Source organism: Dryas octopetala, chromosome 3 (genome assembly GCF_963921425.1).
Source record: "Dryas octopetala chromosome 3, drDryOcto1.1, whole genome shotgun sequence".
Lineage (NCBI taxonomy): Eukaryota > Viridiplantae > Streptophyta > Magnoliopsida > Rosales > Rosaceae > Dryas > Dryas octopetala.
The window spans coordinates 424,322-449,968 of record NC_141368.1 but is presented as its reverse complement, the minus strand read 5'-3'; the positions used below and the strand labels follow the sequence as shown (position 1 = coordinate 449,968).

Genomic DNA, 25,647 nt, shown 5'->3' with positions numbered 1-25,647 from the left:
AAAGGACACTATTAAATTGGGGAGTGGGTTATAAGTTTGACTTGAGAATTTTAATTTTAGAATCAAGTTGACGTGCCAAATGTAGCTTGATTGCACTGACAATTTATCAATGTAGACTCAATATATGCTTGGCTAAGTTTTAGCTGAATCCGTTGATAAATATATGTTTAGTGATGGCACTTAGGGCTCGTTTGGTACTACTTTTTAAAAGCGCTTATAATCAATAGCACTTTTGCTATAAGCGTTTCTGCTCATAAACATATACAAATTTTTATAAAAACTTCAAGTGCTTTATGCAAAAGCACTTGGAAGTGCTTCATGCAAAACAATTTAAAAGCACTTTTATAACTCATAAACATTTTTATTAATTTTTGCCAAACGCAATCAAAAGCGCTTTTGCCAATTCTAAAAATAGTGTCAAATGGACCATTAGTCTCTTATTTATGGGAAGTTTTTAATTCAAATCTCATAAATGCTAATTGTTAATAATGAAAAAAAAAATTAAAGTTGAATCCATTTAAGCTACTCGCATATTGTCTTTTAGTAGTCTTGTCAGCATGCATACAAAGATTTGAAAGCATGTCAATAATTCATATTTAAGCAATTGACAAGTGATTAGTTGTGGCAAGGTGATGCAGTGTGATTGGTAAAATCATTTATAATTTGATTACGATTGAATTAGTTATGAAATTAAGGTAATCACTTTGATTAAAGATTTATGACAGTTTTCGGTATACCTAATATGATTATGGATAAGAAAAAAAATGGGCATATTAAAATAGGAAATATGTACTAATTACTATAAAAATAGTTTCTAACTTTTTATTACTTTTTAAAAAGCGATTTATAATTAAAAAATACATTTAAATTTGTTTACCAAAAGCAAGTAAAAGCGTTTTTTACTATTAAAAATGACTTGTAAGTCTTTCAAAAGTACTTTATTTGATGAATTTCCTATTTTATAATTGACGAGTATAATTTGCTTACAAATATAAAATATAGATTTAATTGATAAGCATGTTATTTTTATTTTTGTGTGGTTAAAGACAGGTATGTTATCTTAATAATTAAGTTTTTCTATTCTTTCTGAAATAATAATTAGGTTTATGGTGGATAAAAAGTACATAAAAAATAAACTCTCCCACTTTTTTTTTGCTCGAAAAAGCTCTTCAACTTCAAAAGGGCAAAACAGGAGAGAAAAAAATGTCAGGGGTTTAGTTCCGCGCGTGGGCTGACATATGAAAGTCCAGGTGGAGGGATGATATTGTGGATCTTGGGAAACAAGTCCAGTGTTTTGGCTGTCCACGTATATAAAAAGGCGTTTCTCTAACACTCTCTCCACCGTGCCCTACGCTATATGTCCTCCGAATCAAAGCAACCGAGAGTGACTCACTGAGCTCGTCGCCAGTCGTCACAAACCGCCGGTAAGCTTCTTTTTCATTTCCTATTTTCTTGTTCAGCGATTTAACCTTTTGCTTTTTTTTAATTTTCCCCTTTTGCCCATACGTTCTGTTCTTATATTCTTGTTGGTTCTTTCCCATTCTTCGTGGTAGACAATTTTGGGAGGCTTTCTGCGGAATGTGTTTGATAGTGTATTTGAATGCATTGAAGTTTTCTATTGGAACCCGATACAATATATATAGATGGTGTATGGTTTTTTTATGGCTAGTGTTTAGTTTGACAATGCCTCTAGGGTTAGTTATCCGCTATTGCGTAATGGGTGCTTTTCATGGATTTAAGTTGTTGCTATTAATGATTTTGTTTTGATTTTTGTATATGTATAATGGGTTTAATAATTTTTTATTATCTTATTTATGATTTTTTTTTTTCCCTTTGATTTGGATATAGGTGATCATTGAAATTTTTATTTGGAGTTCGCTGCACACAGCAGCCTTCGTATTGTATTGCCAAGATGGCGAACATGGCAATGACTGGTATACTGGAGAAGGTATGATCATTTTGGGATTTTGTTTCTATGATGTACAGTAGTGTGTTTCTGGGCGTGCTTGTGGATACAGCCATGCTTGTCTGCACAAAGAATGAAGGAATATAAATGTGTTTTTATCGGTTGCGTGCTTACCCATTCATTCAGCCGTGCTGCATGTGTGATATGTTTTGACTTGATTGAGTTTGTTTTGCAGATGACAGGCAAGGATAAGGATTACAGATATATGGCAACATCTGATTTGTTGAACGAATTAAACAAAGATAATTTCAAAGCTGATTCTGATCTAGAGATAAAGCTGTCAAGTATTATAATTCAGCAACTTGATGACGTTGCTGGTGATGTATCTGGATTGGCAGTAAAATGGTACAGACTTCGTATCTGGTTATCCCTTTTACACAATCAGAGATGTTCTTTCTCTGGTCGCATCATGTTTGCTTCAATTGTATTCATATTTCATCATTCATTACAAATATCAAGTTTTGTATCTGTCAGTTAATTATAATAAACACACATACAAACTCATAATGTTTTTGTATTTATTTGGTTGTAAGTAACCTCGTATAACATACTGGCACAGATTGTAGGTAAACTAAGGTAGAGCCATAGAATATTATACAAGTCTCCCAACAAATTTATACAACTTTTTGTTTGATTCTTTTTTTGTTGTTGTTTTTATGTAATACTGCAGTCTTGCTCCATTAGTTAAGAAGGTCAGCGAGCCACGAGTTGTGGAGATGGCAAATAGACTTTGTGAAAAATTGCTAAAGGAGAAGGATCAGCATCGTGACATTGCAAGCATAGCTTTGAAGACTATTGTTGCTGAAGTTTCTACTCAATCTCTTGCACAGTCTATTCTTGTGTCTATTTTGCCGCAGCTGACTAAAGGAATTACTGGCCCAGTGAGTTCGGAAATCTTATCTTTTATTTTTTAGTTCATAATGAAATGGAATTGTGTGATGGATAGATTTCTTATCTTTTTGGTAAATCCTCACTTTATTATTTAATAATATATGTTGGATACTACTAAATTGGAGACGAAGTAACTAACAAAAAAGTGATAATTTGCTTATGTAGTTGGAAAACTTATATATATATATCATGACCTTAGTTGAAAATTTTAGATTACGAAACTTTGGAAATTGTTAAGGCTGTATAAACATTGAAAAGGATTTGTGACTGACAATCTTACAAGGACAGAAGAATTGATGTGCATCAGTTGGTTTCATGATCCCTTAGTTAAATTGAGCAATGACACTTACTCTCTCCATTCCCTCTGGATTTTTAATTTTTAACAGAGGGCTTATTAACTAGAATTATCTTTCATTTCCTCTGCTGTCAGCTGCTTTTCCATTGAATTCTTTCATTATGCCATTGCATTGCTATTCTTAGATGCCAATTGCTAATTTTTGTGCTGCAATTTACCCCAGGGAATGAGCACAGAGATAAAATGTGAATGCCTTGATATCTTATGTGATGTCCTTCATAAGTTTGGCAGTCTAATGGCAACTGACCATGAGCAGCTATTAGGTGCTCTGTTGTCTCAGTTGAGTTCCAATCAAGCCAGTGTGAGGAAGAAAACTGTGTCATGCATTGGTAAGATTCACTGGATCTTGTGCAATCACTTATGCTTATATTAATACTTATTCAAGAAGGTTGTTTTGCTCAATGTCATCAGCTTAATTGTGCTTTGCCTCAAACATTATTATTAATTATGTAAAGATCTGAAGGCCCTTTGGAAGATGACTGCTGCCACCAGTCACAATTTGTCTGTGTTTCACTCATTTTGGTTTGTTTCTTTTCTTCTTTTTACCAGCCAATGGGCACTCAGATTTTTCATATAATAAATTAGAAATTACCGTGTATTTAGAAACCTCATTGATTTGGTGCTACCATGCTACTATAGTCGATTCTGGTGACAATTGGTATTGACAAATTAGACCTAGCCTTGCCTTGTCTTGCTCCACAAATGAATAGTAAACTCAACTTGACAAATTGTTTTGTTAGCATGTCTTGCTTCAAGCTTGTCAGATGATTTGTTAGCAAAGGCAACCGCTGAAGTTGTTCAGCACTTGAGAAATAAAGGCACAAAATCAGAAATGACTCGTACAAATATTCAGATGATTGGTGCTTTAAGGTGAGCTTTGTGATATGTAGGTTTTGAAGTAATGTGCTTGTTTTGATTTTCCCAACTATAGCTGAGGTAATAAAGGATGATTTTTCTTAATAAAAAAAAAAGTGGGGCACGTGATTTTATTGTCTTGCTAGTTTTCCATGCATATACAAGTATTTAACTTTATTCTTAGATAATGTGCTTATGGTCTAGAGGTTAAACTTTATGTGGTAATTGATATCTTGGTGTTCAGTCGTGCTGTTGGATATCGTTTTGGACCCCATCTTGCTGACACTGTCCCAGTGTTAATTAATTACTGCACAAGTGCATCAGAGAACGATGAAGAGCTTCGTGAGTACAGCTTGCAGGTACTGTATACTTTTTAATTTTCTTGTTTTGGCATGCTTCATTTACCTCTAGGATTATATATAAAGTTGTGTTATGTAACTTATGCCCATATTGATTTTGCTCATATGTGCTATATTTTGACTGCAGGCACTAGAAAGTTTTCTGCTTAGGTGCCCCCGGGATATTTCTTCCTATTGTGATGAAATTCTTCATCTTAACTTGGAATATCTAAGTTATGACCCAAACTTCACTGATAACATGGAGGAGGACACCGATGATGAAACTCATGAGGAGGAGGAAGATGAGTATGTTTTTTAACTACCTTTGAGGTTATGCTTGACTACAGGCACACAATAGAATTTCTAATGCTGTCTTCTTTTTTATGTTGTGTAGTGAGAGTGCGAATGAATACACGGATGATGAAGATGTCAGTTGGAAGGTCCGAAGAGCAGCTGCTAAATGCTTAGCAGCATTAATTATGTCCCGTCCTGAGATGCTTTCGAAGCTTTATGAGGAGGTATCTTTGCATGTGCTCTTGAAGCTTCTCATTATGTTATTGTGTGGTCTCTCATGTATTTTTGATATATTTATAACATATGGTTTTGCATTTATACTTGTACTACTTGGTAAGGGTTTCTTGCCGACTTGAAATTTGATGTTTAATTTTGTTCAATTCTCACAATAGTACTTCAATTATGTTAAATTTTTGCAATAAAAGGGTTGCTTTCATGATTTTGGGTTTTGGTATGAAATCATTAAATGTCGTATTCTGCTTTTGTGCAGGCTTGTCCAAAATTGATTGACAGATTTAAAGAGAGGGAAGAAAATGTCAAGGTAAGCCAGAATGAACATTAGTGGATCTCTTCATTACGCTTCATGGGGTTGATTATCTGATTTATTTTGCTGCAGATGGATGTTTTCAATACATTCATTGAACTGTTGCAGCAAACTGGAAATGTTACAAAAGGACAGATTGACATAAATGAACTGAGGTACGTTAGTTGTATTACATGAAGTATGCTTTCATCCTTCCCTCTTATCTAGTGCATGCTTGGGTGGCTGGGGTTTTAGAAATCTTAACAAGGTTTTACTTTGTGATCATCTTCTACAACTTTAGACAGATAGTTCTGTCATCAATTCCAGGAGCTTACTTTTGTTAATACTTCTTTATTGTTGCTTGAGTTGCATGGTTTTCTGGTTATCAATCATATGCAATGTGATATTGGCCAAAAAAATCACCTGTGACGTGATTAATATTGTATGCCTATACTAACTCATTGGCATATTATGCAGTCCAAGATGGTTATTGAAGCAAGAAGTGCCAAAGATTGTCAGATCTATAAATAGGCAGCTTCGTGAAAAATCTATCAAGACAAAGGTAGGAATTGCCTATGTCAACATTTGGGTTGTCCGTTATGGGCCTATTATGAATAACATTTAACTATTTGCAGGTTGGTGCATTTTCTGTTTTGAAAGAACTTGTGGTGGTCTTGCCAGATTGCCTGGCAGATCACATTGGATCACTCATTCCAGGAATTGAAAAGGCATTAAGTGTAAGTAGAATTGTCTCAATTTGGAAATGTACTTTGAACTATTATAGTTTTTCTGTGATGCTGATATTTGTTCCCCTGTTTCTTTTTTTCTTCTCTTTGGGTTTCTCATAAATTCTTCTAGGACAAGTCCTCTACCTCCAATTTGAAGATTGAAGCTCTTATATTTACAAGATTGGTGTTGGCTTCGCATTCTCCTTCTGTTTTCCATCCTTACATCAAGGTAAGTGCAGCAACTCTTATTTTTTCATCTAACAAATTTTGTAGAGCTAGGAGCATTTATACTAGTATGCCGTGTTATGAAATATGCTGGTACTTTTTTTTTCTTTTTATATTGGGAGGGGGGGTTGAAGCTGATACAAGAACTTTTAAAAAGCAGGATATCATATTGTGAGGATGCAGTAATTAAACTTTTTTTTGTATTCTATGACTATGCAATACTGTTCTCATTTTTGTCAAAATGTATTGCATCTACTTGTATTATAATTAGTCGTAATGGTCTTGAGAAATAGCCACAAGTTGCATTTTCCATAGGTTGGGTGACATTTTAAACTGATTTTATTGCAGGCTCTTTCTAGTCCTGTTTTATCTGCTGTGGGAGAGCGTTATTACAAAGTCACAGCTGAGGCATTAAGAGTGTGTGGGGAACTTGTCCGTGTTGTTCGCCCAAATATTGAGGTGAATTAGTGGACACACTTAGGCTTGATATCCTTTTAAACCATTCCCTAATTATATGATTTGGTTTTTCCGTGTAGGGGATCGGTTTTGATTTTAAGCCTTATGTTCATCCAATATATAAGGCCATAATGTCACGCTTGACCAACCAAGATCAAGATCAGGTCAGTGAAATTCCTCTTAAAATTTTACTTATAGATAATAACTCATAAATGTTTTCCTCTATATTCATTTCTATTCTTATGCAGGAGGTAAAGGAATGTGCCATATCTTGCATGGGACTAGTTGTGTCGACATTTGGTGATAACCTCAATGATGAATTACCTGTGTGCCTTCCTGTCCTTGTTGATCGGATGGGAAATGAGATTACACGACTTACAGCTGTTAAGGTAGTCTTCTGCTCACTTTTGTGATTATGTGCATGCTCATTTGTTGTTTGTATGCTCATGTCAATTTTTTGGGCTTTCTTTTCTGTAGACATACATGTGGGATTGTGTATTTCTATGTCTATGTGTTTAGTTTCTAAGACCTTAAGCATTTTGCTTCCAGGCATTTGCTGTCATTGCTGCTTCCCCACTACGAATAGATCTATCTTGTGTTTTGGAGCAAGTGATTGCAGAGTTGACTGCATTCTTAAGGAAGGTATGGGAATTTTCTTAATCTTTTAGAAACACTCAAAAGGACGTATGATATATTTTCTAACTTTCTTTGCCTTTTTGGAGATCAGGCTAATCGGCCTCTAAGGCAGGCAACATTGGGGACCCTGAATTCTCTAATTGTTGCTTATGGGGATAAAATTGGTTCATCAGCTTATGAAGTTATTATTGTAGAACTTGCTACACTGATAAGGTTTTCTCTTGCTACTTCACCCTTTTGTTACCTTTTTTATTTTTTAATTCTTTTCATTGTTTTGTGTAATTGGCGGCTGGGTAGTTTAGTTTCTGAATCCTAGTTTCCATTCAATACCCATTTCCAGTGATTCAGACTTGCATATGACGGCCCTTGCCCTGGAGCTCTGCTGCACCTTAATGGCTGACAGGTCAAGCCCAGTTGTTGGTTTGGCTGTTAGAAACAAAGTTCTTCCGCAAGCACTAACACTGATTAAAAGCTCATTGCTACAGGGGCAAGCCCTTTTGGTAATTTTTTGTGCGTCTTACTGGTGTTTTGTGTTCATCTAGAAACTTTGCACATGTTTGAATACATTCTTTGTTGTATACTGCAGGCATTGCAGAACTTTTTTGCTTCGTTGGTGTATTCTGCAAACACAAGTTTTGATGCCTTGCTAGACTCTCTCCTATCAAGTGCTAAACCATCTCCCCAATCGGGCGGGGTTGCAAAACAAGCTTTGTATTCAATAGCTCAATGTGTAGCTGTCCTTTGCCTTGCTGCTGGTGATCGGCAATGTTCATCTACTGTGAATATGCTTACCGAAATCCTCAAAGACGACAGCAGTACAAATTCAGTAAGCCACCCCCCCCCCCCCCCCCAAAAAAAAAAGAAAAAAGAAAAGAAAGAACAACCCAACTCAGTAAGGGTAATCTTAAAAAATGATGTGATTTTGGTGGTTGTTGACCAAAAAAAAAAAAAGCAAACCCTGGTTATAATACTAGGGAAGACTAATTGACTTTATATGATTTATGATTATTATTTTTATTTGAGCACAATATAATTACTTTCTTCTTCATATGATATAGGCTAAGCAGCACCTTGCTTTGCTATGTCTCGGGGAGATTGGTAGGAGGAAAGATCTAAGCTCTCATGCCCATATAGAGAATATTGTTATTGAGTCCTTTCAATCTCCTTTTGAAGAGATAAAGTCTGCAGCTTCTTATGCTCTTGGCAATATTGCTGTTGGTAACCTATTCAAGTATTTGCCTTTTATCTTGGACCAGATTGACAATCAGCAGAAAAAACAGTATCTCTTGCTTCACTCATTGAAGGAGGTACATTCTTCTGAACTTTAAGAGCCTGACTTTCTTTCCTGATAAAGCCTGTTCTATCGGATATAAGTTCACTTTTCACCCATTTTGCAGGTCATTGTAAGGCAATCTGTAGATAAAGCAGAGTTTCAGGATTCCAGTGTTGAGAAGATACTTAATTTGCTTTTTAATCACTGTGAAAGCGAGGAAGAGGGTGTTCGAAATGTAGTAGCTGAGTGTCTGGGTAAAATTGCACTTATTGAACCTGCAAAACTTGTTCCTGCACTTAAGGTATCTGGTCAAATGATCCTGTGCCTTCTGCATAAGCTTATGATTAAAGTATTTGATGGGTTGCATATCGTCCTTTTAATCCTAATTTCCTTCCTATAGGTACGAACAACCAGCCCAGCTGCTTTCACGAGAGCTACTGTTGTCATTGCAGTTAAATATTCAGTAGTTGAGAGGCCAGAGAAGATAGATGAGATCTTATATCCTGAAATCTCATCATTCCTGATGCTTATTAAGGATCATGACCGGGTAAGTTTCAGACTTCTAACGCTTGATAAACTAATGAAAGAGTTTGGGTTAAACCATCTTTTATTTATTTTTCTATTCCCTTGATTGTTTCTGTTTTCAGTATTGTTTAATGTTCTAGGTTGGTTTGGACTTTTAGACATTTTGGTGACTGATTTGATATGGCCTCATGTAGCATGTTAGGCGTGCGGCTGTTTTGGCTTTAAGTACATTTGCCCACAATAAGCCAAACCTCATTAAGGGGCTTCTGCCAGAGTTGTTGCCGCTTCTTTATGATCAAACTGTCATCAAGGTAGGCTGAGTGTTTTAAACTCTATCTCTATGTTATGTGGTTGGTGAATTTATGATATATACTGATTTTGCAGAATATAATACAGTGATGGTATTATTGTAGGATTTATTACCTGTGTTCTTACTTAGAAGTATAAGTTGCATTTGTTTAGTCTGCCTATGAGTCGTGGATGTTCCATGTTACATTTAACACCTTTTCTTTTTCTTCTTCTTATCATTCATTCATGTGGTTCACCTGTGTCAGACATGGGTTATTCTCTTATTTCGCTTTAAAATTCTGGGTGCAGAAAGAATTAATCAGGACAGTAGATCTTGGTCCTTTTAAGCACATTGTGGATGATGGGCTTGAGTTGAGGAAGGCGGCATTTGAATGTGTGGACACATTGCTGGACAGTTGTCTTGATCAAGTGAACCCTTCATCGTTTATTGTTCCTTACCTTAGATCTGGTTTGGATGGTGAGTTTAGTTTTTGTTTATGCAAATTTGAAGATGGATTGTTCCTACCAAAAAAAACAAGATGGGTTGTTAACATGCAGTGCTTATTAAATTTATAATCTTACCAACTTATTTGGATTTCAATTTTCCAGATCATTACGATGTTAAGATGCCTTGCCATCTTATCCTCTCAAAGCTTGCGGATAAGTGTCCATCTGCTGTGCTGGCAGGTTAGTAATTTGATTGATTTTCCTTCTCTAAGATTCAGATTTGCTTCAATTTAATTTGTAATGTAAAATTTTCCGTTCTTCAGTGCTGGACTCATTGGTGGATCCTCTCCAAAAAACTATTAACTTTAAGCCAAAGCAAGATGCTGTCAAGCAAGAAGTAGATCGCAATGAAGACATGATTCGCAGCGCTCTTAGAGCAATTGCATCCTTGCATCGTATAAGGTTTGGTCCTTGCTCTTTATCTAAAGTCCTGGTGGACTGTCTGCATGAATTTATCTTGTTTGCGATTGGTTCTCCCTTTGTAGAGTGTTACTAACACTGTGTTAGTATACTGGAGTGATTAAGTAAAGGCAGAAATCCCTTAGTCCTTGGCTAGGTGGTAAAGACTAAAGAGTTGGTTGGATCTTAGGATGAACTAAGCCTCCTTTCCCCTATATTTTGCTTTCCTTCCTCTGTGTGCATGTGTTTATTTTGACATTGACGAATCTTCTAATGCTTTGTTATATTCTTTATCCTGCAGTGGTGGAGATTGCAACCTTAAGTTCAAGAACCTTATGAACGAAATATCAAAATCTCCAGCACTATGGGATAAGTATAATTCCATCCGAAATGAATGATGGACTTTTTGAGAAAAGATTGTATCACCATTTTGACGTCTGCTGGCTAAGCTTTTCTGCAGTAGAATACAAGAAAGATGAAAAGGCTATAGTGTAGACCACCATAAATGCATGTGTTGGGCTTGGAAGTTAAAAATGAAGTTTAGAAAATGAAAGCTGCATGACCATGTTCTTATCGCAGGAATACTGGTCATGGTTTCTTGTATAGGTTCAAGTCACTATGTCGTGTTTTTCGCCTCCCAGCTCTTCTTTCCTTGGTTAGGATTGAAATGCAGAACATTGTTTCACATCTGTGGCAGCAGATAAGTTTACTACAGAAACACATGTATTGATAAACAGATATAGGGTGTGGAGTCTGCCAGATTTTTCATGTCATTAAAAGCTGATTTTTCAACATGTCTAATTATATACAGTTAAGAAAGCTAATTTTTGAATTTTGTGAATCTCTTCTTTTACCCCTATTGCGTGGTGGCTATGGCTTTGAACTAGTAGGGCTCTTTCTTTAATCAGGTCATGCATTTGGGATTGGTAGTAAAACCACACAAGTCCCATTATCATATAGCCATAGGGATTGGAAGACCCTGTTCCTGTTTGTAATTGCAATTAGAATTCAGACCGATATGATCTCTGGGTTGCTTTAAAAAGTGAAAATTAGTACTAAATGAACATATTAATCACATGGGTGCATGAAATTTTGTTGAACTATCGATCCTGAATTAAAAGTAAAAAGTAAAAATAAAAATAATACTGAAATTAACCAGGTTATCTCTCAATTCAGTTAAAACCCTTAAACAATGCCGATTTCCGATGTCGACATCTTATCATATTAGGCAACAATATAAAGTGTTTATATATATAGGGAGTTTCAAGCGTAGGATCTCAATGTAGAGCCCACTCCAATACAATGATCTTACAATGATCTGAAGTGTCTATTATATATATATATATATATATAGCTTCTCTCTTAATATAGTAGTAGCTCAGGACCACATGCATGCTAATTAAGTAATTAGTGCATCAAAATTGTAGATAATGACAGCTACATACGGAGGCGCATGGATCCCTATATATATATGCATGTGCAGCTGCCTATATATACACATCTTGCATGCGTGTACTTCTACTACGATCGGGAAAAAAACAAGCCCTAATTGGTCATGTTTCTTGGTTCCACGTGATCACAGCGCCCTCCTCAACCCTCAAATAGGATGCCTAGCATTTTTGCCGATAATTAATCTCTCTCCCTCTTGAGATAAGTAACTCTGCTTGTTGATATCAAGAATAGTGGCAGGAGAAATGTTGTCATCTTATTAGTTAATAATTATCACTATTCTTTTGTTTTGCCATGCCACCTTTAAGTGTTCCTTAAGCTTTCCAATGCCTTGTTTATACCTTTAAATATACAGAAATGTTTTTTTTTTTTTTCCCAACAATTTGACAAGATAACTCTATAATGTTGTGTTGTCAGACTATAAATTTAAATTATTAATTAGATTGATTCTAAGCTAAATGTGTGGTCCAAATTTATGGTATGGTAAAAAAAATTACCCATTAAATACACACAAAATTTAAGAGAAACTAAATTCTAAGTCATTCCCTTCGTAAATAAGGATGGACATATATATAGAAAGCTTCAGGTGTGAGATTCTATATTTAGGCTTATTTGTGAGATTCTTCATGGGGCCCACTCTACATTGTATTTTGATAATCAGAACTATTTACTTTTTTTGTCTCAATTGAAGGATCGTGCTTGCAAATATTTTGTTCGTCTATTTATTTGATCAAAGTTTGATAATTTAATGGTTTCCGATTTGTTTAATTTTTTGCCATGATGATCTTTGAATATAGACTTAAAAAATAAAAAGTTCGGATCGTTAAAATACTATATGGAGTGGGTCCCATGAGGGATTCTACAAATAAGCCTAAATGTGAGATCACACCCCTAAAGGGGCTTAGACATATATACATATATAAATATACAAAGATCGAGATAGATTCTGATCCATCTTGATCGGAATCTATCAAGAGAATATTATTTTTGAAAATACCCATCCCTAGCTATAAAGAGAATGTACAAATCTAGGAGCTATCTATACACATATGGATATAGTAATAACATTCTATTTGGGTAAATGTCTCACTCAGTTTTCTGATTTCTCACTTCCCACTTCCCACTTCCCACTTCCCACCCTCCTCGAAGAGTACTGAAGGTACACAATAGCATTCCCATGAATGATGAAGTTTCCTTTTTAAACAACTCGATCTTCTCTGTATGCTACGTGGTTTCAAGTACTTAATTTGTTACATATATTTTTGACATAAAAAACCTATCCTAGCTAGCTAACATCATTAAGGTTTTAATTGATTATGCATGTTCTACTTGTTAATTATAAGTACTGACTCTACATTAATCCTTGAATCAATATTAATATATGGATACGGCCGGGCCTGTACAAGCATATTTATATCGTGATCTTTCAGTGCAGGTGGCATTAATTAGAACTTGAATAATTAATCTGTCATGGAGGAACTGCCAGTACTTACACCAGCTTGCAGATCAGTCTCCTTTAAAACTCTGCAGCACCAATCAACTAACACAGTGAGTCTACCATATACTTCTTTACTGGATTGTCCTCGATCCTTTTCTATATAAATTATTTATAGATATATTGTTCGTTAATTATCAGAATGGAAAGCTGAAGTGTTGGAGCAGAGCAGAGCAGTGCTTAAAGAAGAAAGAAACGTTATCTTCTTCTTGTTGTTGCTGCAGCTCCTCGGAGATTGATATTCCACATAGCCCCATCCATGCCATGGAGTTTCTATGTCGCTCATGGAGCCCCTCTGCTTATAACTTTCAACAAATGTTTACATCAACTGTACGTCAGAAACCAAATTAATTAAAACACGTACATATTGCATAAAATATTCTTTAAATTAACGTACAGGACTAAGTTAAGCTGATTCTTTAATCTTACAGGACATGTTTCCTTCAGATGATAAGTTTAGTTCAGGGGAACTACCAGTAGAAAAAGTGGAGATAGAATCAACAAATGAGTTGCCTGCAGACCAAGATGGTACAAGCACTATCATCAGCACTAGCAGGGTCGTCGATGACATATGGGTAATCACAAATCTCTCTCTCTCTCTCTCTCTCTCTCTCTCTCTCTCTCTCTCGATCTCTCTCTCACCCATGCTGCAGACATGTGCTTCTTAATTAACTTTACCTCAAAGACTTCCTTAATTACTTAGATGGACACAAAGCACGCCAAAGGATGGTTAGGAGGCAAATCCTTAACTAGCTTATTCAGACGGCACAGAGTGAAGAAGAAAGAAGACATTCGACTACGCACAGCTAGTGTTCATGCTGCTCTTTCCGTTACGCGCTTGGCTGCAGCAATTGCCAGCGTTGCTGCTGCCAAGGCCAGCATACAGTCACCAGAAGATCATGGCAATAATTGCAATGGCAACCCCATCATCATAGGGGGCGACATTGTTGCTTCTGCGGCAGCTCTGGTTACCAAGGTATGTGCTGAAGCCGCGGAGTCGTTGGGTGCACAGACAGCCCATGTTTCTTCTGCGATCCACTCCGGCTTGGCTACCCAAAGAACTGATGACATGATCACACTTACAGCTGCTGCTGCAACATGTAATATTAATGTTCGATGTGTTTCCTTCACCAGAATTAATCTTCAGATTATTATAGAAATCACACATTAATTGATATGACTTGCCAGGTTTAAGAGGAGTTGCAGCACTCAAAGCAAGGGCTATGGCCAATCCCTATTTCCCAAGATCCCCAAATTTGGTTCAAGTAAAAGCCGAGCTATCAGTAGTCACTCCTTCTGGTAAAAATACAGGGACAGGATTTTCAACACCATCTTAATTTGCTTGTTAATTACAGGAAAAATAAAATCAAAAAGACATTCTTATTGGTTTTGTTCAAGCAGGAAGCAGAAGATATGGGTTGGCCTCCATATATTCAAAGCATAGTCAGCTCATGTTGAGCCTCCAAAAAAAGCACCTGGGGTTCTTAGCCACAACAAAGGAATGTAAGATCAAAGCTTCTTATTTTTGTTTTTTAATTATTAGAATTGTGAAGTAACAACTCAACAATTTCCAGACAAAATTTTGCATGTGATGGAGGGAACTCAGGGCAGCCTTTCAATCAGCCTAAAGAGCAACAATGGCAATATCAAGCTCTTGTTTAAAGATGAAAATCAATCTTTAGTCTGGACGTCAAGCATTTCTAATCTCTTGGAGACGCATCATTGATGCTAAGCTAATATATATATAGCTTTCAATATTCAAATTCATCAGGTAATGCTGGTGAGTGGTGACCTGGTGTTTGTTATATATTTAAGAGGGAGTTTCTTGCACCATGAGCGAGCTGGCCTTTGACCTATTCATTCATCATATAAGAGAGATTCTCCACATGAATCAGGAAATGGTACAATCTCAAATTAGACAATAATAACAATGAACTGCAACAAATGGCAGATAAAATTCTTGGCGTTATAATTTGTTCTAATACAAAGAGAGATATGAGACCGTCTTGTAAGGACAGAGTCTTATGATCCAAAATAGAAGACTTCATGAGCTTTTCTGCAGCTATAGTGCCAGTGGATATCTGCGCTTGACAGCTTTGTTTTGGTTGCTTCATAGTGGCAAAGTAACACATTGATAACCCTAAATCCATGCTACACAACCTTGTAACCCAATAATAATAATACAAAGAATTTAAGTAATAACAGCAGTCGTTTAATTCTTTCTAGACTCTTTAATTTTTGCTTCTCAGTACAGCATTATTCAGGGGGAAAAAAGGACATATCAGTTTCTAGCTTAGAGCTACAAGAAGAGCACCAAAATTTTTGCCGATCACCCTATACTAACTTAATTCACTTTAGAGTTTAGACCTCAAGGATTGCCCATCAATATAAGGATTTTTTTTATGGCATCAGCAAAAGGCCATGTATTTTGTCTCCCAACCTTCCTAGTAGAGAAAAAGATATACAAATTGACATGATTAACAATTCTTACAGACACTTCCAAAATACACGAGGCATAATTTACACCAAGATGAAAACTATGAACCAAGACTTTATATCAGAAGAAATGAAAAGTAAAATCTCTTACATTAATTTTCATTGCTCAGGTATGTAAGGTAAAAATCTACCATAAGTAATCTTCCACAACTTGGGTATCTATCTCTTCATCTCTCCTCAAACTCAACATCGATAATCTCCGGCTGTGACTTTGATGAAGAAGGGCCTCTACCATCTCCTGAAAAGGAGTCCCCTTTTGGCTGCCACACAGTGTTTCCGCAGTTTGTACATCGAATTATTTGGTTCTTGTAACCAACAAATTGCCTCTTACAAGCCGGACAAGCCCCCTGTCCAAATGTGTGCAAAAGAGACTTAATTAGCCATTTTTTTCAACTATCCGATTAATTATAGTTACGAAGTTGAATTAGCCTAAAACTCAATTTAGTTGCAGCTAGAACAATAATGGAAAATGATAAACATACATGATAACAGTAACACAAACATATGCAAGTAATACCTTAATAACAAGGTTATTGGCAACCGCTCCAATGAGAAGAGGAGCAGCAAATGGCAGTACCCATGTAGCGAAAATCAATATCCGGAAAAGCCATCCCGACAATGCAAGCCACAGGAAGAATATTGTCTTCAAAAGTTTCCAAATGAAAAAAAGGTTAATTAGTGAAACATAAATCAAAGACAATATAACACATGTTGTGAATGCGGGGTCATCCTTACCGCAAAACTTTTTCCTACTGGGGTTTCATAGAAATCATTAAGCTGCTTCCTGTACTGCACGGACACAAATTACCATCCAAAAATGAATTCAGTAAACACAACGACATGTCGCATACATAATATTGAAGCAAAATAGTAAACGAAAGAGAGCAAACCCTAGGCCAATTTCTGCTGAAATCGATGGTAAAGGCGCGCCAGCGCGATCCAATCTCGAGCTCTCTATCGATTTCGCGCGCGCGAGCAGCGGCGAATCGAGCGACGGAGTCGAAGCGGCGCGAGAGGGCGTAGCGGCGGTCCAAGCGCTCGGCGGTCTTCTTGGCCTCGAAAAGGAAGCGCTCGAATCCGTCGTTGGCGGTGTGCCACGCGTCCCGCCAGGCCTCGCCGGAGGCCATCCGCTTCGCGAAGCCGTCGATGTCGCTGCGCTGGAAGGCTTGAATGGTCGACACCCTGCGGTGGTTGTTGTTGTTGGGCCTTCTGGCCCTCGATGGCAGTGGGACTGCTTGAGGACACCTAAGTGTCGTGGCCATTATCAGATGATAGACTGCGTTTGAGGAGAGAGAGAGAATGAGAGAGGGTTTAGAGCCTCTGCTAGCACTTCAACTGTTCAACACTTCAACTGCACTGAGTTGTGGCTTTGTTTAGCTGAGCGAACTCGAACGTTGATTGATGTTCTTACTGATTTCATTGAGATACATGACGACACATCGCTCTATCTAGTATCTTCAAGACTTCAATGGCTCGACGTAGTTGACGACATATCGTTTCATTGAAACAGGGCTTACATCCCAGACGACATGGCATTTTTTTTCCTAGAATAATTAGCATTTAAAATTGATTTTAATTTGGTTCACTGATTATAAAAAGTGTTAAATTGGTCTACAAATTTTTCAAGTCGTATTAAAATAGTACAAATGTTAACTTTCATCGAAAAATTTAACAAAAAATAGTCAGATACAGAACAAGTTACCACATTTTCAGAGACATTTCAATTCGTTCATCACATTTTTATATGATCAATTTCGTTAATTTTTTAATAAAAATTAACGTTTGTACTGCTTTGATACAATTTGAAAAATTTATGAATTAAATTGACACGTTTTATAATTAATTGACCAAATTGAAAATCAGTAAAGTTAAAGTTCATGTACTATACTTTAGTATTTAATCCTTTCAAATTTGTGGTAGCAATTTTTTTAGAGGGCTGCTATTTGCACACCTTTTTTTTTCTTTTTGCACACCATTTTTCTCTTTTTTTCTCCTACACACCTCACACACTTACTTCAAATTTAAAATCTCTCAACACACACCCAACCCATTACTAAAATACCCTCATTTCATTACACACTCTTCTTTCTTTTCCTCTATTTTTTCTCACGTTCACACCCCCCTCCCCCTGTTTTTTTTTTTTTTTCTTCTTCTTCTCCAGCTAGCCAGCCAGCCCCTCCACCCAACCAGCCAGCCAGCCCCTCCACCCAACCAACCCAGCCCCTCAACCCCCTCACCCGACCCACCCCTCCCTCCCTCCCCCTCCGACCTCCCCCCTCCACCCAACCCACCTAGCCCCTCAGCCCCTGCACCAACCCCCCCCGCAGCACCACCTCCTCTCTCTCTTCCCCAGCCCACCCCAACCCAGCCCCGACCACCCCTCACAGCCCACCCCAGCCCCGACCCACCCACTCAGCCCCTCACCGGACCACCTCATTCCCTCCCGCACCCCAGCCCTGTAGCAGCAGCACCTCCTCTCTCTCTCTCCTCCCGCGCGCAGCTGCGCATCCGTTCGACACTGGCCCGCCGAAAATGTCACACTCGTTCGGCAGACATCCGCCGAACGATGTGAGTGTTGTTCGGTAGGTACCCACCGAACATCAAGGACCCGTTCGGCAAGTGCCCGCCGAACCAGCTACTCGAGAGAGAGAGAGAGAGAGAGAGAGAGAGAGAGAGAGAGAGAGAGAAGGGCACGCCGGTGGTTGGAAGCCGCTGCGCGCGGTGGCTGGAGGGCTGGGGTGGTCGGGGCTGGGTTGGGGTGAGAAGGGGCGGGGCTGGGGTGGTCGGGCCTGGGTTGGGGTGGGCTGGGGCGGGGCTGGGGTGGTTGGCAGAGATGGTAGAGAGAGGGAGAATGGTGGTGGGCGTGGCTGTGCAAGCTTGAGAAAGATGGAGGGGTGTGTACGGGAGGGGGGGGATGGGAATGGGGTGTGTGGGTGAGGGGAGGGTTAAAGTGGTATTTTTCTTGAGGCCTTTTTTTTTTTTCAAAAGGGGTGTGCAAAAAGAAAAAAGAGGGTGTGCAAATAGCAGCCCTCTTTTTTTATTAATTCTTGGCCTGAATTATTTATATTAATATTGAGAAAAAGGATATTTTTATAGAAGAGCGGAACAGGCACGTGAGAAAACAAGACAATTTACATGATCACGTGACTATCTCGGCGGCCTCTAGAAACGGTACACAGAGGAGCAAGAAGATCCCACAGTCCTAATAGGCTTGGCCGCTTGGGGTTTAATCAGTGACTGGAGATTGAAACTCTAGGCGGGGGTTAGGGCACATTCCAGCTGACCAACATCGAATCGATTTTTCAATTTCATCTCTGTAATCTCTCTTGGGTTGCCATGGAAAACCCCACAGAAGACCCGCCTGCTTTTCTCGATCGTCCCTCTCGCGCCACGAGAGGGAAGAGGTAACTAAAAATCAATCAATGGGTTCATAAATTCGACTCCTTTGAGTATTGTTCGAGTCCACGTTCAAGCATTTGTTGTTTTTTATGATTTTCAGAATGACCAAATTACTCGATGAGGAAATCGAAGAGGACGAGTTGTTCTGGAATCAAGAGGCTCTTAAAGAGGTTCTTTAATCTCAGTCTTCTTAATATAGTCTAATATGTCCCAGTATATTCGTTCCCCATTTGTAGTTACCTTTATGAATGGAACTTCTGGTAGGATGAAGAGGATGGTAACTATGAAGCAGAGCCTGAGGTTGCTGACGAGTTTGATAGCGACTTCGACGAAGATGTGAGTTCTCTACAAGCGCTTAAATTGTTGAATTTAATTTCAGTTTTTTACCAGTTTCATCTCACTTAGACTTGCTTAATTGGTGGTAGGAGCCAGACCCGGACGAAGGTGTAGAAAACAATGAAGCAGACGAAAGGTTGAGTTTTTCTTACCCAAGTGACATTACAACATTTGGGTTTTTTTGTTTAGAATTTAATGAATTTTAATTTACAGAGTTCGGACGAAGAAGCGGTTGATATATCCGGGAAAGCAGTCGATCAAGAAGAAGAAGAAGAAGAAAGTATTGAAATTAGAAGAAGATTCCAAGGACGATAATGAGAAATCTTCTCATCCTGAACAACAGCATGATGCTCCTGAGGATGGAGAAGTAGAGAGAACTGTGAGAAAATCTTCGAGAACTTCGGTAATTATTAGGCAAGCTGAGAGGGATGCAATTCGTGCAGCTTTACAAGCAACCATGAAGGTCAGTTTCTATAGCATTTGGTGTTGGATGCACTCCAACTTTTAATTTCATTGTCTACGAGATCATTGCTTTGATGAAATTATCCTACTATTTGTAATAAATATCAATTTTCTGTTACATTAGCCGATAAAGAGAAAAAAGGAAGGTGAGGAGAAGAAGATGACCCAAGAAGAGATGCTTTTAGAAGCAGCTCAAACAGGTTTGGACTATAATTCTGTATTATTGGTATGTGATGTGAATTGCTGGTTACTTGAATTGAGGCTGTACCTAAAATTGCATTGCTCCCTGTAAATTTTCAGAAATTATGAACTTGAGGAATTTAGAGCGTGTTCTAGCAAGGGAGGAAGAAGTTAAGAAAAGAGCAATTGTGCATAAGGCCGTCTATACTGGTCCACAAGTACGCTTTTTCTCAAAGGATGGTAAGTTTTCCATCATTACTTTATTCTTATCTATTTCTTTTGTTTTTTGAAGAAAAATTTACTTGTAAAGTGCACACAGATTTTGTTGCAATATCATTTTCTGAAAGAAATTTATACTACATTTCCTTTAGGTTGCTCATACCTGGAATTCAGTAGAGGATTGTCATTTCAGTCCGAAATCTCTACAACATCTGCTCCTTGTAAGTAATAGTTTACATGTATGTGCTGCTCAGGGCTTACTTAAGGTTATGTTCCATAACAATCCTTTTGATGCATGTATTTATATTCTCTTTATTTCCAGATCCTGAGAAAGCTGTCTGTGCTGTTACTGGTTTACCTGCCAAGTAAGTGCTTACATTTGGTGTTGTGGTTTCTGATCTCTCTCTCTATAGTGATTGCAAGGATTGATGATGTTGGAAACATATAATTGCAAGGTTGTCTATCTGACCATCTTGTATTATATGTCCACTTAATGAATTTTTTTGGTGCTGTAGGTACCGTGACCCGAAAACAGGGTTACCTTATGCAACAAAAGAAGCTTTTAAAATCATTCGCCAGCGGTATGGTTTTCCATTTATCAGATGTCATTGTTTGATATTTATAGGCTTTTGCTTTTTACAACCATATATCTCTGTGATTTCAATGTCCTACTCTTTAATTATATTTGATATATAATTTAGATTAATCCCTTTATATTTTTTGTTGGCAATTTCCAGTTTTCTACAGGAAAATTGTGAGGTCAGGAAAGAGATGGACCTTGGTAATTTGCATGATTCACTTTCTGGGAAAGGTTTTTCGGCAAGGCGGAAGAGATCAGTGGTGTCAAATAATAGTGACATGTCGTATTCTCGATACTTTGCACGTTTTCGCAGAATTCCAGCTCTTGAAAGTGAATCTTCTGATTAGCTCCATGGTAATCCGAAGAGTTACTGTTGAATCTGACATTATTACAGAGTACACTTGCTCACTGTTTCATGGTGTAGGATTCTTTAGAAACTCTCAGTTAAATTATTCCATAGCTGTGAGCCTGTGAGTCCTCCCTCCCCTCCTTTTTTTCTGTGTATTTTTGAAACGAAAGAAATGTAATACTTTTATAGCAGAGGCTTAATTGGCGAGGAACAGGGATCTTAATTACTGTCTTAAAGAGGAAAGATGATAAAGCTCTACGAAGAAAGCTTGCCAACTAGAATTATAAGTCGATACTGCTGTGTAAGTATTTCAACTGTGTCCTGTGTTAAATTGTTAGTTTGAAATATATTTATATACATGCAGGTATTATCTTAAATTGAGATATATGATTGAATTTCTCTGCAATTAGATTGGCAGTAGGGTTGCATGGTGCAAGATTTGATAATACTTGTGGGGTGCTCATTATCCAACTACTGTATTATGATGAAGAGTCAGTGACTTGCAACACGAAGCAGTGTGTATATCATATATTGAACATTGCTTGTTATGAGCTGGTGTTCAGAAAGCCTGGGTCTTTCTTTAACTGCATCTCACTTGCTAAGACATTTGTAATTGAAGTGGTAGATGTTGCACCCTGTGCTACTTGAGGGTTGAAAGCTTCTTTAGTGTATATTGTTGCTGATATATGTTCTATTTTATGTTAACAGAGGATTTTGTCCAGTTTTGGCGTTGTATTAATTTGATCATTTCAAGGAAAGAACTTGGTTGTTACATAATTTCACTTTTTGTTTTTAAGTAGGATGAGTAATTGCTCTATGATTAAGCACTCCCCTTTGCCGCTTTGCGACCTTTAATGCTTTAAACTATTTCCTTTTGTATAAGTCTATCCTATTTGTTAAATTACAAAACAAAAACAAAAATTGATTTAAGTAAAAAGAAAGCAACAGTAGAAGCTGGTTTTCATTGCATTGTGGGATTTGCAAGCAGAGTTAATGAAAATTACCCCGCTAAAAATTCTAGCTCCGTTTGTTTTAATCCAGGCCTAGCTTGGAGAAATTAGAATCTTAAACCATTTGTTTTCTGGTTTATTTATTCAATGGTTCATACATTTGACTGGAGTAAAGAAGGGTGGGAGACATCGTTGGAAAATGACTAGTAGAACTGAAGTACCAGCACAAACAATTAAATAAAGCAACATGAAGGGAGGGTATTTTCGACCAACCAAAAAATGAGCGTCGATTCCCCTTCCTAGAAGAAATTCCTATTGATGCGTCTCCCGCCAACACCTTCTTTTTATTATTTATACACATAACGCCACCGTTACGTTACAGCGTTATTTGTTCCGTAACCCTAGAAGAATCCCTAAAAGGCTAAAACCCCTGAATCGAGCTTGACAAACAGCCATGACGGAGTCCCACTTGAAGGTCGGAGCCCAGGTGGAGGTCACCAGTTCAATACACAGCTTGCGCGGCACGCTGTTCCCCGCAAAAATCATTGCCACGTCGACGGATCATACTAAATTTACAGTTGAATATCACAAGGTACAGACGAAACTTCTCCGCAAGATCGCGGGGCACCGCGACAAGGCATTGAGGGAAAATTTGGACGTGGCCTTCTTGAGGCCTTTGCCGCCCCGAGAAAGGTACTATACCTTCAAGTTTGGAGACGTGGTTGATGCGTTCTTTGCTGGTGGGTGGTGGGAGGGAGTAATCGCTGCTGTTTTGAAAGACTCGGTTTTTGAGGTTTATTTTCGGTTTGCGAAGCAGAAGTTTGAGTTTGACCCCGACGAACTCAGGCTTCACCGCGAGTGGGTTAAGGGGTCTTGGGTTCCACCTCTTCAAGAGGTACAAGTAATTCATCTTTTCTGTTATGGTGTTTTTGGTTTTAAACCAGAAATTTGGTGGTGGGTTTCGGGGAACACTCAATATAAAGTGATCAATTTTCGCCACTATGTGCTTTTCCCATGATCTTTTGGTAATTTGGGTATTGATTTTTCAATTAAATGTAGGCTGATTTGTAGTAACATTTTCCTATTAAGTCACAATCTTTTTTGGTCATGATAAAAGTCACAATTTTAATTCAGGTGTATTCTGCTTCCTTAGAGTAATGTATGTGTAGGAAGATTGGATTGCTTGATTATGAGAATATATGAAAAAGAGAGTGGTAGGTTCTTTATGTACATTTTTCTTTCCTTTCTTTTTTTCTTTGGAGATTCATGCTAAAAAACAAACCTTAATATAAGCCTTGTCAGATGCAACCAAATTTATTGGATTTTTTCTTTACCTTTTCTTTTTGTTTATCAAGATTTTTCATCTTCAGTTTGATATTTTGTTTTTTAGAAACCTTCTTGAATGAACTCAACCTGAAATGCTCAGTTTCTGATAGAAACTGTGATTATCATGATTATCTTTTGATCGAGGAAGTTATATCAATGGTTAAACAAATATACATATTGTCAAAAAGAGAATTTCCTATGTCTTGTTTAATAGTTAAACATGCAGTGTCTAATAGATATGAACATTTACCTTTTTCTTATAGTTTTATCTCATATTTTGTGGTTTCCTGTGTCTTTTTTTAAAATAAATGCAAACTCCTTCAATTTTGGACTGCAGGATGTGTCAAAGGAAGCAAAGGCCCCGATAAAAGAAGCCTTTAGAGAAGGGACACTAGTTGAGGTTTGCAATGATGAAGATGGATTTCAAGGTGCTTGGTTTGCTGCAAGTATTGTCAAAGTAGTAGGGAAGGACAAGTTTCTCATCCGATATAAGAGCATAAGAACAGATGATGGTAAAGAGTTATTGACAGAAGAGGTTGATGCACAGCACATCAGGCCTTACCCGCCTGACGCTGTTATGGTTGATCCTTTCAGTCTGAATGAAGAGGTTGATGCTTTCTATAATGATGGATGGTGGGAAGGCGTGATATGCAAGATCCTTCGTGGGGGAACGTACAGAGTTTACTTCAAAGGTACAGATGATGAAATGGACTTTGAGCACTGTGATTTAAGGCCACGCCAAGAGTGGATTGATAGAACTTGGGTTATGGCTTCTCAGGTATAACTTCTAAATACTTTTCTTTATTGGTGCAATTGAGTATGTTTCCTTCGCTGGAGTTGTTTCATTTATGAACTCACAAATCTGTTAGTCAAATTTTGGTCCAAATGGGTTGTTTGATGAGGCCTTCAGGATACTTGGCAATGGCAAGTGAATAGACTTGTTAGCATTTTGACAACGAAATGTAGAATTTATTACATTACAAAACTTATAAAATGCTATCAAACATGTGGAATTTTGGTCAAAACAGAAAAGAAGAATCTGCCTTAAGTTTTTTCACATGATTGTAGCCAAAGTGCACAAACACCTGCACTCTAAACATGTGGAATTAGATAAATACCCAGCTGCATTTTTTACAGCTATTCAGTGATTAAAACTAATGAAATCCTGATTATTTCATGACAGTGTCAGGAACCAGGGAGTTATCCAACGTCTGATAAACTAATTTTGGACATTGTCTACCTTTCAAGTATCACTTGGGTTTTTGGCAATGGTGACTATTGCGGAGGGGGGAAAACTAATTTTATAATTGTTTCTTAAAATCCTTCTACTGGTTTGCTAACAAAGGATTTTTGTCAGGCATTGAAGTATTGAGTGAACAACAAAGTGGGATGCCGAGTATTTGCATTCTTATATGGTATTGACATTGTCTGTCAATCTTGAAGTTCTATAGCTGAAAGCATTCCATCTGGAGGTGTTGTCCGTCCTTTCCAGTTGAAGCGTTGTAGATGTTGTCGTGGTTCTTGGCATATTTGGTACATTCTGGAGTCTTTGAGGAAACCTTAACTATTCTTTTTTTTTTTTTTTTGAAACAGAAACATTTTATTTGTACACTTTGCTCCTCAATCTAATGGAAATAGTAGTGCTTACACGTAACAGTAAATGGAGTTCATGAGTTTGCATTCAGATCATTATTTGGGATTGGTCCATTTAATCATTTATGTGAATGAACAATGCGAGCGGATCTGGATCAAAATCTTTGAAGAAAAGGGCAACATTTTTGTGCACCTACTACTTCATCGACGGAACCCACTTATGTTTATGTCAATTCCAATCAAAGATAAAAACCTGAAAGGGTAGTAAAAGACAACGATGCCAATAGACAACGTTTTTTACCTTCTCAATAGAGAGCCATACCAATTGGACGATTTCCCTAAGAGGGGTAAACCATCTAATCGAAAGGAAAGCGCCTAGACACAATCAGTAGAGATTCCATACACCAACATCCATACTGAATTCAACAGATTAATCAAGTGACATCACATAACCAAATTACCATATTCTAATACTATTCCGAGAAATGCAAAGGAATACTAAAACTTGGGACAGTTGCAAAAATCAACATTCCAATCAGAGCAATATAATAATA

The 25,647-nt window shown here is 37.6% G+C and overlaps 5 protein-coding genes across 9 annotated transcripts; 4 read left to right on the top strand and 1 right to left on the bottom strand.

Annotated features, from left to right (window-relative positions):
- The first annotated feature begins 1,267 nt into the window (after positions 1–1,267).
- On the top strand, positions 1,268–11,112 carry LOC147289120 (cullin-associated and neddylation dissociated). The gene is made up of 29 exons (XM_086236872.1): positions 1,268–1,424; positions 1,849–1,948; positions 2,142–2,311; positions 2,637–2,847; positions 3,376–3,541; positions 3,953–4,082; positions 4,312–4,426; positions 4,554–4,711; positions 4,800–4,923; positions 5,190–5,240; positions 5,316–5,398; positions 5,700–5,784; positions 5,858–5,959; positions 6,081–6,179; positions 6,524–6,634; positions 6,712–6,795; positions 6,880–7,020; positions 7,181–7,273; positions 7,359–7,480; positions 7,608–7,767; positions 7,854–8,093; positions 8,326–8,574; positions 8,665–8,841; positions 8,941–9,087; positions 9,260–9,376; positions 9,663–9,831; positions 9,963–10,040; positions 10,124–10,262; positions 10,561–11,112. The coding sequence occupies exons 2-29, from the start codon at positions 1,913–1,915 to the stop codon at positions 10,655–10,657; spliced, it is 3,654 nt and encodes a 1,217-aa protein (XP_086092998.1). The 5' UTR covers positions 1,268–1,424; positions 1,849–1,912; the 3' UTR covers positions 10,658–11,112.
- Positions 11,113–13,178: 2,066 nt separating this feature from the next.
- On the top strand, positions 13,179–15,502 carry LOC147289119 (uncharacterized). Its single transcript, XM_086236661.1, has 7 exons — positions 13,179–13,256; positions 13,345–13,533; positions 13,635–13,778; positions 13,907–14,303; positions 14,392–14,502; positions 14,605–14,706; positions 14,778–15,502. The coding sequence occupies exons 1-7, from the start codon at positions 13,179–13,181 to the stop codon at positions 14,927–14,929; spliced, it is 1,173 nt and encodes a 390-aa protein (XP_086092787.1). The 3' UTR covers positions 14,930–15,502.
- A 234-nt stretch (positions 15,503–15,736) lies between these two features.
- LOC147289118 (replicase polyprotein 1ab protein) lies at positions 15,737–17,144 on the bottom strand. Its single transcript, XM_086236662.1, has 4 exons — positions 16,590–17,144; positions 16,435–16,488; positions 16,217–16,342; positions 15,737–16,046 (listed from the first exon to the last, which is right to left on the bottom strand). The coding sequence occupies exons 1-4, from the start codon at positions 16,959–16,961 to the stop codon at positions 15,867–15,869; spliced, it is 732 nt and encodes a 243-aa protein (XP_086092788.1). The 5' UTR covers positions 16,962–17,144; the 3' UTR covers positions 15,737–15,866.
- Positions 17,145–18,900: 1,756 nt separating this feature from the next.
- On the top strand, positions 18,901–22,037 carry SWC2 (DNA binding protein SWC2). 4 transcript variants are annotated; one of them, XR_015121335.1, is made up of 12 exons: positions 18,901–19,103; positions 19,199–19,268; positions 19,363–19,434; positions 19,524–19,570; positions 19,648–19,897; positions 20,021–20,096; positions 20,197–20,316; positions 20,448–20,516; positions 20,618–20,660; positions 20,811–20,876; positions 21,033–21,337; positions 21,417–22,036. XR_015121335.1 is itself a non-coding variant. In XM_086238022.1 (12 exons), the coding sequence occupies exons 1-11, from the start codon at positions 19,036–19,038 to the stop codon at positions 21,220–21,222; spliced, it is 1,071 nt and encodes a 356-aa protein (XP_086094148.1). In that variant the 5' UTR covers positions 18,901–19,035; the 3' UTR covers positions 21,223–21,229; positions 21,417–21,517. The 4 variants fall into 4 exon arrangements, 2 of the variants coding, with proteins under 2 accessions (XP_086094148.1, XP_086094147.1); XR_015121336.1 differs by having other exon boundaries at positions 21,033–21,525; positions 21,635–22,036; XM_086238022.1 differs by having other exon boundaries at positions 21,033–21,229; positions 21,417–21,517.
- Positions 22,038–22,465: 428 nt separating this feature from the next.
- LOC147289116 (agenet domain-containing protein) lies at positions 22,466–25,134 on the top strand. Of its 2 annotated transcripts, none has more exons than XM_086238023.1 (3): positions 22,466–23,069; positions 23,838–24,278; positions 24,684–25,134. In XM_086238023.1, exons 1-3 carry the CDS (start codon positions 22,629–22,631, stop codon positions 24,816–24,818), a joined length of 1,017 nt encoding a protein of 338 aa, XP_086094149.1. In that variant the 5' UTR covers positions 22,466–22,628; the 3' UTR covers positions 24,819–25,134. The 2 variants fall into 2 exon arrangements, with proteins under 2 accessions (XP_086094149.1, XP_086094151.1); XM_086238025.1 differs by having other exon boundaries at positions 22,467–23,069; positions 24,858–25,134.
- The last annotated feature ends 513 nt before the right edge of the window (positions 25,135–25,647 follow it).

Bases quoted from the DNA above. Each gene is read 5' to 3' on its own strand.
- LOC147289120 (XM_086236872.1), top strand. From the start codon at position 1,913: ATGGCGAACATGGCAATGACTGGTATACTGGAGAAG. The intron at 7,274-7,358 runs GTATGGGAATTT...TTTGGAGATCAG, and splicing joins TGACTGCATTCTTAAGGAAG to GCTAATCGGCCTCTAAGGCA. The intron at 10,263-10,560 runs GTTTGGTCCTTG...TTTATCCTGCAG, and splicing joins GCATCCTTGCATCGTATAAG to TGGTGGAGATTGCAACCTTA.
- SWC2 (XM_086238021.1), top strand. From the start codon at position 19,036: ATGGAAAACCCCACAGAAGACCCGCCTGCTTTTCTCGATCGTCCCTCT. The intron at 19,104-19,198 runs GTAACTAAAAAT...TATGATTTTCAG, and splicing joins CGCGCCACGAGAGGGAAGAG to AATGACCAAATTACTCGATG. The intron at 20,877-21,032 runs GTATGGTTTTCC...GGCAATTTCCAG, and splicing joins TTTAAAATCATTCGCCAGCG to TTTTCTACAGGAAAATTGTG.
- LOC147289118 (XM_086236662.1), bottom strand. From the start codon at position 16,961: ATGGCCACGACACTTAGGTGTCCTCAAGCAGTCCCACTGCCATCGAGG. The intron at 16,343-16,434 runs GTAAGGATGACC...AAACTTTTGAAG, and splicing joins CAGTAGGAAAAAGTTTTGCG to ACAATATTCTTCCTGTGGCT. The intron at 16,047-16,216 runs GTATTACTTGCA...ACATTTGGACAG, and splicing joins CCAATAACCTTGTTATTAAG to GGGGCTTGTCCGGCTTGTAA.
- LOC147289119 (XM_086236661.1), top strand. From the start codon at position 13,179: ATGGAGGAACTGCCAGTACTTACACCAGCTTGCAGATCAGTCTCCTTT. The intron at 13,257-13,344 runs GTGAGTCTACCA...GTTAATTATCAG, and splicing joins AGCACCAATCAACTAACACA to AATGGAAAGCTGAAGTGTTG. The intron at 14,304-14,391 runs GTAATATTAATG...ATGACTTGCCAG, and splicing joins TACAGCTGCTGCTGCAACAT to GTTTAAGAGGAGTTGCAGCA.
- LOC147289116 (XM_086238023.1), top strand. From the start codon at position 22,629: ATGACGGAGTCCCACTTGAAGGTCGGAGCCCAGGTGGAGGTCACCAGT. The intron at 23,070-23,837 runs GTACAAGTAATT...TTTGGACTGCAG, and splicing joins GGGTTCCACCTCTTCAAGAG to GATGTGTCAAAGGAAGCAAA. The intron at 24,279-24,683 runs GTATAACTTCTA...ATTTCATGACAG, and splicing joins CTTGGGTTATGGCTTCTCAG to TGTCAGGAACCAGGGAGTTA.